At 35.7% G+C, this 11,556-nt stretch overlaps 2 protein-coding genes across 2 annotated transcripts; one reads left to right on the top strand and one right to left on the bottom strand.

Annotated features, from left to right (window-relative positions):
- Positions 1-2,384: 2,384 nt before the first annotated feature.
- LOC107462518 (uncharacterized) lies at positions 2,385-6,534 on the top strand. Its single transcript, XM_016081114.1, has 7 exons — positions 2,385-2,604; positions 4,467-5,061; positions 5,160-5,533; positions 5,612-5,785; positions 5,850-6,025; positions 6,137-6,302; positions 6,395-6,534. The coding sequence occupies exons 1-7, from the start codon at positions 2,385-2,387 to the stop codon at positions 6,532-6,534; spliced, it is 1,845 nt and encodes a 614-aa protein (XP_015936600.1).
- Positions 6,535-10,199: 3,665 nt separating this feature from the next.
- On the bottom strand, positions 10,200-11,556 carry LOC107462521 (uncharacterized; the record flags this gene model as incomplete). Its single annotated transcript, XM_016081116.3, is given in 3 exon segments — positions 10,200-10,582; positions 11,326-11,401; positions 11,480-11,556. Coding segments are annotated over 3 exon segments (316 nt in total), but the record flags the coding sequence as incomplete, so codon positions are not given.

Here is an 11,556-nt window from a genome sequence, read left to right as displayed (position 1 = left end):
CTGATTCACTTTTCTAGGGATATAATTGAATCTAAACATAAATAGTGGGTATAATATTAAAATCGAACACATTCAAGTGAGACCTAATTGAGAATGAATACATCCAAGTGAGAATAATTGAAAAATATAATCTGATTTGTTAGTATAATTGATAGTAGGATAACATTGAATCATTTTTATAAACGTTAGAGATACAAATAGGACGATTTAAACGTTAGGGATACAAATAGGACTTACCCCAAACGTTAGGGACAAAAACGATACTTTACTCAAAAATAAAAAATTACATATAATAAAATAAGACGAAAGCTATTTTTTAAAATATTTATCTATTACTATTTTTAAAAATAAAAAATATATATTCTAAATTAGTAAATTGATCAATTGACTTTAGAAATTTATATGCAACATAATTACATATAATAAAATAGAAAGAATGAAAGATAAACAAATAAACAATAAGAATAACTAAATTGAGAATAAAATAAAATATATAAATTTATAAAGAGAATAAAAAATTAAATTAATACCTAAATTATAATTGTTTGAATTAAAATTTGTAATTGAAAATATAAAAAAAACAATAAAATTGAAAAAGATACATAGAGTTTTAGAGAGTTATATAAAAAAATAAAATATTTAAAATTTACCTTTTGATGAAGAGAAAATAACTATTAAAAATGAATAAAAAAATAAAAAATATGAAATTAAGAAGAGAATTTAAAAAAATAAAAGAATAGTGACTGACTGAGATTTGAAAATAGAAAAAGACTAAATTTAATAAAGTTAACTAATAGTCAAAATGATAGAAAGATAAAGTAAATTTAAAACTTTAAATAATTAAATTTAATTTATATCTATAGTGAGATTATTTAAAAATTAAAATAAAAATATTTTTAATTTACACGTAGCAGCATGAATAAAACATAAGACACTTATGCCTCGCTCAAATTTTCGTATTCGTTACTATGGTAATGGCTATGTGAATTTTACAGGGTAAAATGATTATATATTACTAGTGTATAAATTTGAAATTAGCTAAGATAGTAACAAATAATTAAAGTGTTTTATTTTATGTGTGTTGAATAATAAAGAACATTTTTTAAAAATGGATAAATTATTTTAATAGACCAAGTTTAATCTAAAATTATCTAAATCTCCTAAAACGAAAAAGATCATACTACTTGAATGTCTCAAGTTGCATTTCTATATAAATCGAATTGATTAAATTCGATTTATGCAAATACGTATTAAATCGAATCTATTAGATTTGAATTGCATGCAAATGGAAATCGTCTATAAATCGAGGCTTCGAATTAAATATAAGTACTAAATCAAAACAATGAGATTCGATTTCTATATGCACGTAAATCGAACCAATTCAGTTCGAGTTAGAATCGTAAACAACAGCCCATGGTAAATCGAAGCCAACAGTTTCGATTTAATGATTTTTGTAAATCGAAACCCATAGATTTGATTTACAAACAACATCTCCCTCAAGTAATTCGAATCTAATGACTTCGATTTATGCTCAATGTTGCTATATATACAAATCGAATTTCATTCATTCGAATTATGAAACATACAAATCCCACACCCAATCCCACCACCCAAATTCCAAATTATCGGAAAGCTGCCCAGAAAAAATCGAAGCTGGACACATGGAAGATGACTTGAATCGTCTATATCGGTTAGATGGAGTCGCGCATATTGCTGGCGCCATCCACCTCGAAGTTAGTGGAGAAATTTTCCTTTTTTAAATATAGATTAGTCATTCTAGTAATGTTAACATAAATCGTGTGTCATTTGGTTAGAGTCTTTAATTGGGGATTATGGAAAAAAAATTGTTAATATAAGTGTATGTTAGAAGCAGTAAGCTGTTAAGTGGTTAGATTTTGATAAGTTAAAATGGTATTTAAGAAAGTTGTTTTGAAATGTAGGTTATGTTTGATTTTTGAAGTTATTAGTTTTATATGCAACGAGACATGGTTTATGAATAGCGATAGCTATAAATTTCTTGAGTTCTTTGAAAAAAGTAATATAGATTTTTTGTAATTGTGATTTTTTTATTTAGATAGTTATAATTAGAAATGTTAGGATATGTTAGATTTTTTTAGTTTTTTAATCATTTTTGTATTCTATGTGTAAACTGTGGGACTAAATGTTTTGGGATTTTTTTTTTTGGAATTTGGTCATGAATTATTCAGCGTTTTGTGTATGTTTCGATTACTAAACCTTGGGCGATATTGTAAATAAGTTTTTAAAGTTAGAGCATGCCGCGTCATGTTTACCATTTTCAGATTTTCATGCATTGAAATTTGTATTGTGACGGTTATGATAAGAAATTTTCTATCGTTGTACAGCCCCATCGCTGCATTAACAGCATGAGACACCAACACGGTATGCCATTGGACGATAGGATCGTTCTATACTTGCAGATGGCCGGTTTATACTATCTTGCAAGACTAAATGAGACATGGTTTCGACTAGACGAGCCATTGGTGGAGAGATGGCGGCCTGAGATGCACACTTTTCACATGCCATTCGGGGAGTGCACTATCACGCTCCAAGATGTGACATACCAGTTAGGGCTCCCGATCGACGGTCAGTATGTCAGTGGATGCCTTACGGACTTTGCGTGACATATTGAGGGGGGCCGGTTAGCGTGGGTATGGTTTGAGGAGATGTTGGGTGTTATGCTCCTGCGAACTGCATCGACAAGTTCACGGTGAAGTGTACATGGTTTCAGGAGGCATTTAGTAAGCTGCCGAAGGGGGCAGACGATGGACGGTTAGGAGGTATGCCCGTGCGTATATCATGATGCTCCTATCCACACATCTATTCGGGGATACATCAGGTACCCGCCTCCACATTCATTGGAATTGGAGGTGTGAACCCCAGGCGATAAACATCAAACACAGATTTAAGGTGATACACCTCGTGTACGTAGGTGGACCAGGTTAGGTGTGCATATGCACAACAAACAAGGCATGACGACAAGGATAATGAAGTGCCTGGAAATAGGCACAATCACATGTCTGGTCGGTGAGGAATACTCTATATCAGTGTTATCGGAACCGAATCGAACGGCCCGGTCGGACCGAAAACCCGGTGAACCGATGACATAATTGGTCTGGGTGAGCTTTCTGACCGAACAAGGAAGCGAACCGGAATGACCCGGTTTGAACCGGCCGGGTTTGGCCAAAACTGGTGAGCCAGCGGGTTTCAGTTAACCTGGACCGATTCGAACTCTTTTTTATTCCCTTGAAATAACGTCGTTTCGATTAAAATAAAAAAAACTCAGTAAAGTAAACTGAGCTGCTGAAACTGAAAACCCTAGCTCGAGCCTCCTGCCTCTATCCCCTTTTCCTGTTTCCCTTCCCAAACCTTTTGGCCATGACTCCATGAGAGACTACCTGAGAGTTGAGAGTTTGAGACAGAAAATGTGAGAGAGACCCGTTCAGCCACCTCACCCGGCTCACCGTCGTGGCAGGAGGCAACCATCACAGTGCGCCAGCCACAACAGCCCAGAAGCACCTCCATCGAAGATTCAAGTCGCCTCCTGCTATTGATATTGTTCGTCGCCTACTGCTCATCGCCTCCTGCTCGTTAGTCGTCGCCTTCGGTCTCCCTCAGTCCCTCTTCTCTGCTCGTCGCCTCCTGCTTGTCAGTCATCACCTCCGGTCTCCCTCAATCCCTCTTCTCTGCTTGTCCCTCCAGGTATGTATTTTTAAGTTTTTATTTTTTTAAGTTATTCAAGATTTTAAATTTTCAATAATTTTGTACTTTAGTTTTAGTTAGAATTAATTGATTAATGATTGATTATGTATGTTGATTTCTATTTTATTTCTGTTAGAATTTAGATTGTTGATTATTCTATTTGATTTTGATCTCTCTTGATTGTTGATTATCCATTGTTGTTAGATTGTTGATTAGTCATTTAGTCCTGGTTGATTAGGAATTTAGGATGGCTTCATCAAATACACCATCAGAAACACCAACTTCTTATGAACAAGAATTAACTCCTGATCCAACAATTGAAACCCAAAAAAATAGTAATAGAGGAAAAACTGACCCTGCATGGGGCCATTGTAAACAAGTTGTGGATAAAGAAAAAACTGTTTTGTTATGTATTTATTGCGAGAAGCTTATTAGGGGTGGAGGAATTAACCGGGTAAAGCATCATTTGGCTGGAAAATGCGGAGATATTGAGGCATGTCGAAAGGTGCCAGCTGTGGTGAGACACCAATTCAATCAAAATATTGATGATCTTCTAACCAAGAAAAGGAAAACTTAAGAAGAATATACAAAAAGTTATAATACTTGTCATGAAGTTGAAAGGGAATTTGATAAGATTGAACGTAATGAGATGCGACAACAACAAGCATCAAGAATTCCAGCACCTAGTTCTAGAAAGGGAGTTGGAAAATAACTCAAGGGATTACAATCCTTTTTTCCACCGGCAGCAACACCTGGAGCTCAACCAACTATCAAAAGTGTTCTCCAAAGCAAAGAAATTGTGGAGAAGTGTGATATTGCTATTGCAAGATGGATGATGGATGCCTCTGTGCCATTCAATGCGGTTAATTCAGCTTATTATCAGTCGATGATCGATGCTATAGCAAACATGGGTGCATGGTATAAAGGGCCAAATTATGAAATAGTTCGTGGATATTTGTTGAGTAAATTGGTTGAAGATGTAAAGAAGATGATTGAAGATTATCGCGTGATTTGGAAACAAACTGGATGTACTATCATGGCTGATGGATGGACTGATCGTTGTAGGCGTACTTTAATTAATTTCTTGGTTTATTGCCCTAAAGGAACTGTTTTCCTAAAGTCAGTTGATGCTTATCGTATCTCGAAAACTACTGAGGCTTTGTTTAAGTTGCTTAAGGATGTTGTGTTATTTGTGGGTCTTGAGAATGTTGTACATATAGTGACGGATAATGCTGCAAATTACCTTGCTGCTGGAAGGTTGTCGGAATCGGAGTTTCGTAGATTGTGTTGGTCTCCTTGTGTGGCACATTGTGTTAATCTGATGTTGCAGGATATTGGAAAGTTAGTGGAAGTGAGTGAAACTGTGTCACAAGCTTCAATGATTACAAAGTATATCTATAATCACTGCCATTCTTTGTACTTGATGAGAAAGTTCACAGGCAGACGAGAAATACTTCGTCCAGCTCCAACTCGATTCGCCACTTTTTCATTGCTTTGCAAAGTATTTTGGCTCAAAAGGATGCATTGAGAGCTATGGTGACATCTAGAGAATGGAGAAGCTCAGCTTACTCTAAAGAAGTCAAAGCAAAAAAGTTTGTGGATCAAGTCTTAGATTCTAAATTTTGGAATCAATGCACTGATATTGTTAAGCTTATTGAGCCACTTGTTCGTGTATTGCGTATTGTGGATAGTGAAGATAGAGCTGCAATGAGTTTCCTTTATCAAGCTATTTATAAGGTTATGGAAGAGATGGTGAAGAGGTTTCAAAAACGAAAGAGGGTTGTTGATCCATATTTGAAGATTTTAGATTCACGTTGAGATTCACAACTTAAAAGAAACCTTCATGCTTCTGGTTATTGGTTAAATCCAGCTTTTCAATTTAATGCTGCAGAATTTGAAAAGCACAAGCAAACAACCTCTGGCCTACTAGATGTCATTGAGAGATATGCTTACGGTGATGCAGATATGATTTCTAAATTGACAAGTGAGACGAGAATCTTTAAGAATGCTGAAGGAGACTTTGGAAGACAGTCTGCAATACGTGACCGAAGCACAGTGATGCCTGGTAAATTTTTTTATTAAAATTAGTCTTTTATGATTGTGATATATTATTTCCTTTTTATGTTAAGATCAATGGTGGGAATCTTATGGATGTGGAGCATCAAATTTGCAAAAGTTAGTGATTCGTGTTTTGAGTCAAAGTTGTAGTTCTTCAGGTTGTGAGCGTAACTGGAGCATTTTTGAACACATTCACTCAAAGAAAAGGAATCGGTTAGAGCATCAAAAGCTTATTGATCTTGTTTATGTTTATTACAACTTAAGGCTACAACAAAGGTACTTTTTATTATTCTTTCTTGAAGGCATTATTTTAAATTTTTAGTCATAATAAGAATAATCAAGTTAATTGATAATATAGGAACCGAATGAGAAAGCGTTTTACGATCCAATTTGTCTTGATGCATTTGAGGATCATTTGGAATGGATAATGGAAGATTCACCACCATTTTTAACCCCTGGAGAAGTTAATTCTTTACGGAATGATCTTGCAAATATGTCTCTTCAATTAGCTTTAGATGATTTGGGTATGTTTTTGTTAGGGATGATTTTGTAATGCTTTAACCAAATGTTTTGTCTTATTATTGATTATGATTTATGAAACATTATTGAAAACTAGATCAATTGAATCTGGAAGATGATCGAGATGATGATGAAGCTAATAATAATTATGTGGAAAATGCAAATGAAACCAATCCGGATGTAGCTCCAGATTTGTCAGATGAAGAAAGACATCCAGACTTTGAAATTACTCCTTAGATATAATCCATGAATTGTTATTTTCATTGTGTTAAATTGAGTTGTTTATGTAATAGTACTAACAAATTTTATGTTTATTTTCGTATTACTTATTTTTAGGATTTGAGATTTAATGCTTATTAAAATGTTATTGGAGATATGTTTTTTAACTGTTAATTTTTAAGTTTTTAGCTATTTTATATGTTTTACTTATGTGGGACCGGGTTAATCGGTTCAACCAGTGATCCACCGGTTGAACCAGTAACTCAGTGACCCAGTGACCTGATCGGTTCGATTACTGGTTCGGTTCTGACAACTATGTTCTATATGTGCCCAGTGAAAAACTCCCTGTCGGAGTGGTCTCTGCCACAGTAAACTCTGAGTTGTCTCTGTCATACAAAGTCACCGTGAAACACCTTGAGGCCTTCAGATTTGCCTCAATTGCCCTAATCAGATGCTAACTAAACAGCTTCCCTGTTTCTAAATGTGCCTCGACCTCTCTGTCTTTCTGGACAAATAGCTCGGCCAATATCCCGTAAGTGGCCTTCACTAACGCACAGACTCGATGGTTCCTCACATCCTTTAGTATCGAGTTCACACACTCAGATATATTCGTAGTCATGTGCCCAAATCTCCGAATTCGTCCCGATGCTGAGTCTAATGTGCATAGTCAATCCAATTAGCACAGTCGCACATAGCAGGATCTTCGGCACAAAGAATGTCAAACCAGTAGTGGAACTCGACCTCGACCTTGGCATAAATAACATTCACTAACCACCTCCATGCATCCTTGCCCTTGAAATTCAGTGCAAAATTCGCACCCACGTGTTAGATGCAAAAAGCCCTATATGCAGTAGGCGGAAGCTAGCCACCGTCAGGAGCTTTCAATGCAGCCTTTATCCCATTGTATCTATCTGATATGACAAGTATACTTAGCTGAGGGGTTACATGTCGTAGGTGAGATAGAAAGAATGACCACGACTCTACATTCTTCCTCTCCACAAGTGCAAATGCAATAGGAATGATGTTGGAGTTTACGTCTTGTGCAATCACGACCAACAGTGTATTGTCGTATTTCCCATACAGGTGGGTACCGTCCATACTAATCAACGGCTTGCAATGTCAAAATGCCTCAATACACGGTTGGAATGTCCAAAAAAGCCGATGAAAATAAGATGTAGAGTCATCCACCTGCCCACCAACCCGTACAGGACTCGTCTTTAACACTGCAACACTACCTAGCATCGTGATCTGAACACCCAATACCCATCGTGGCAAGTCATTGTATGACTCCTCCCAATCTCCGTAAATCTGGGTAACGACTTTCTGTTTAGCCATCCAAACCCTCCTGTAAGTCGGTCTAAACCCAAAGTGTGCCTTCGTGACATTCTACAATACCTTGATCGAGACGGCAGCATCAACTCTAATCATGGACAGTATGAAGGCCGATATGACATGATAATCAAGCTTCATGTGATTACTAGATATCGATGTGGCTAGACAAGTGTGAGGACCATTGTATAGTTTTACCTCCCAAATAACTCTACACTGGCGGAGGCTAACCCAAATGAGTCATGCGCACCCGCTGCCAAACTCCTTGTACTTGTCATAGTACTTGCGATTATCGGATTCCAATACCTTGTACTCAACCCCACGGAAAACGCTGTAAGTCTTCACGCTTAACACGAATTTTCTTTATCCTGAAACTATTGACCAACTTGAAATTCAGATATAACTCCTGTAGTCTGTGTCTCTTTAGCTCCGAACCCAACAGGTACTCCCGGATCCCCCTAAGGTGCCATGGCATCCAAGTCCAAAGTTGAGAAGTACGGGGAGAACTGATTAGTACCCAAACTAGATGCTCTCCCACCCACAGCTGGAGTCGGCCGTGGTGTGTCATCGTCACTATCATTCGCTATTGTTGCGGGCTCCACATCATCATCATCATTATCATCATTATGCAGTGCATCCTCAACCCTATCGGGTACTCCAACCTCTCTGAAGACTGGGACCATTGCAGGAGAACCGGGCGTCGCAAATGCTACCTCCCCCAACGGTCCAGTCTCACCAACTCCGGCATCATCACTGCGGTTTAGACTAAATGCAAAGAAAGGAGAAGCAACTAAAACTACCTCAGGTGCAATGACCGGCGCAACCGACGAGGCACCAACAGGCATGGAACTAGAGCAAGCTAGATGTCTTGAGGATTGAGGATTCCGATTCGAACCTCCAGAACTAGATACCACATCTACAAGCTTAGCCAACAGTTTCGGAGTCCTCATCTCGAAAAACTGACAACAACAATAGTGCAGAACTTGCAAGTCTTCGTCACTGCCAATAACAATTGAATCATACTTCATATCATCGCATAACACGGATATGGGGATTCTATAGAACAACTTTTCCACCCGTTTGCCGCCAAGCAGACCTAGTTTCGGAGTATAGTATCCTTAAACTCAGCAAAACTTGTCGAAAGTTTGAGAAAAATACTCAGCGGGTCCTTATTAGTAAACTTAATACTTGATCGCATTTTTTTTCTTAAAGGACCCTCTATAGTGCACAAGAACTACAAAACTCTCATCACTAGCCATTGTGAATCTCACTATTGTGAAAATTTCACGTTGAACTCGTATTTATAAACGTCAGTAATGTATAAATCGAATTAAGTGCATTCGATTTACTCACATAGTGTAATACGTACTAAATCGACCCCATTGGATTCAATTTACCTAAATGGCCATGTATCATTATAAATTAAACTGAATTGGTTCGATTTACATGCATATAAAAATCGAATCTCATTGTTTCGATTTAGTGTTTATATTTAATTCCAACAACTTTATTTATACATATTTATATGTTATTTTATATATTTTATTGTATATTTTATTTTTCAACATATAATCTATACTATAGAATATTAATGACTAATTTTTTTGTAATCGTAGTAGGATTATTTCAATAAACTTTGGAAACTAATATTGTAAATGACTAATGTGACAATACTAAGTTGAAATTGAAACCTATTTGACTAGCTAATCACAGACATAGGCCTAGTGTTTTCCATATCTGACATCTATATCCCTTAACCAAGCATTTAATGAAATCTACTAATAATTTTATACACTATAATATATTTATCTATAAAAATTTCTACACCATTTAACCTTCTCAATATTTTATTAAGGGATCAAAATAGGGGAAAACTTTACATGAATAAATTGTAAATATAATTCTATCAAACTCATCTATGTACAATTTCAGCCCATCCAAGCATATGGTTGAAAAGTATGTTGGGGCAGAAAATTGTATAAAGGAACTCCTTGTATAAAAACACATAATTTCGTCACAAAAAATTCCAACTCGTTTTTATTGCCCAGTAGAACACACCTTAAGACGGAATATTTCATCGCTTTGTCACATTGGATAAACAAATTATCTTTCACTTTGTATTTTTCTTTTGACTTTGACCACTAAAGTATGACAAAATATGTTCTGAATTATGCAAAACACGATCATCAAAAAACACCACCAAAATATTGAAATATAAAATAAAAAAAAATCACATAATCCATAATTTACATTGAAGCAATTATCCCTTCAAATGAGGATTCATCTTCACAGAATAAAATAAGAGGATTTCTCCTTGGATCAATAAATTTAAAAATGGAATGCATTACCTAAATTCAAGATTGATACATTAGTTTATAAGAAAAAAAAAAAGTTATTCCATATGTGTCTAAGGTAGCAGCAAAAAGAAAGACTATCTCTATCTTATATATAACGGGAGATCGAAAACAGAACGCACTTGAATTAATAATACATGAACAACAAAACTATATACTAAATGCTAGCAAGATCAATAAGTAAAATTTTCAAAACTAATGATAGGAGGCGTCCAACAAATCATTCATAGAGTGTTTTTGCAGACAGAACTCTCACTTTTTTGTCTTCATTTTTCGCAATCTTCACAGCACATTTCTCTTTAGCGGATATGGCTTTTGCTCTTGCCTTCATCTTCCGGACATTTTTGGATCTCTTCATAGGCCTTCCCTTCTGCTTCATGCTCCTGTTTCATGATAGGTCGCATAACTTAAGAGCGAATACAAAAAGCAGCCTTAAATCTTAACTATCAGAGAAAGAAAGTAATTTATGCATCATTTTTAGGTTAATTAATGACAATGAAGGAGACTTGAGCATTAGCTTTGCAAATAACATGCCCTGCATGATATGAGATATAAATCATAAATGCATATGAATCGTGATTAGTTGTGATTAGTTGTCTTTATGTAAAGTTGACGGTTAATATCCGTTGGATAATTTGCCATATTTGACTAAATTTTCAGCTAATAGTTCTCAACTATCAACTTCGCATGAATACATCTGCATGTAAGTGAAGTTTCGAAATGTCTTAAGTGAAGACTCTTTTCTTAAAGGCTTTTACTTTCGAAACCCTTCCATATATTCATTCCATTTCCCTCCAAAACCCTAATTCGCAAGCACAGCCCATGGAAAATTGGTAACTGTCAAAGCATACAGTGAAGTTGCAGCCCCAGGCTATAACTTTTAATAATTGGTAAAACCACATTCAACATAAACTTCTGATCAGCAGTTACAAAAAAAAATATTGGTCCATCATTATCAGTAGTTTGTTACTTTGTTGAATACATTATGTAATCATATTCTAATTAGTATCACTAATAATGAACGTGTTGCAACATACGCAAAAGTAATTAGCAATTTCACAATGATTACTCGAAAGCCATACATAAAACTGCAGATGACTGAAAATTAATCTAAATTACGACTTACATGTTGGTAGCAGCAGAAAAGGTGCTTTGATCTCCTGATTCTGATGTATCCATTGGTGCAACACCAACCATAAACCCTAAATATAAAATTAATTAATTAATTAATTAAGTTTGTAATTAATTGGGAATTAGGAGGAGAATAGAGTAATACATACCTTGAGCAGCTTCGGAAACCGATGTCTCCGTAGTGTCCATGGAAACGGCACCGTTTCGCTTCTTTTTGTTCCTGTTT

The sequence above is a fragment of the Arachis duranensis genome, chromosome 8 (genome assembly GCF_000817695.3).
Source record: "Arachis duranensis cultivar V14167 chromosome 8, aradu.V14167.gnm2.J7QH, whole genome shotgun sequence".
NCBI lineage: Eukaryota > Viridiplantae > Streptophyta > Magnoliopsida > Fabales > Fabaceae > Arachis > Arachis duranensis.
This window is presented reverse-complemented; position numbering and strand designations above follow the sequence as displayed.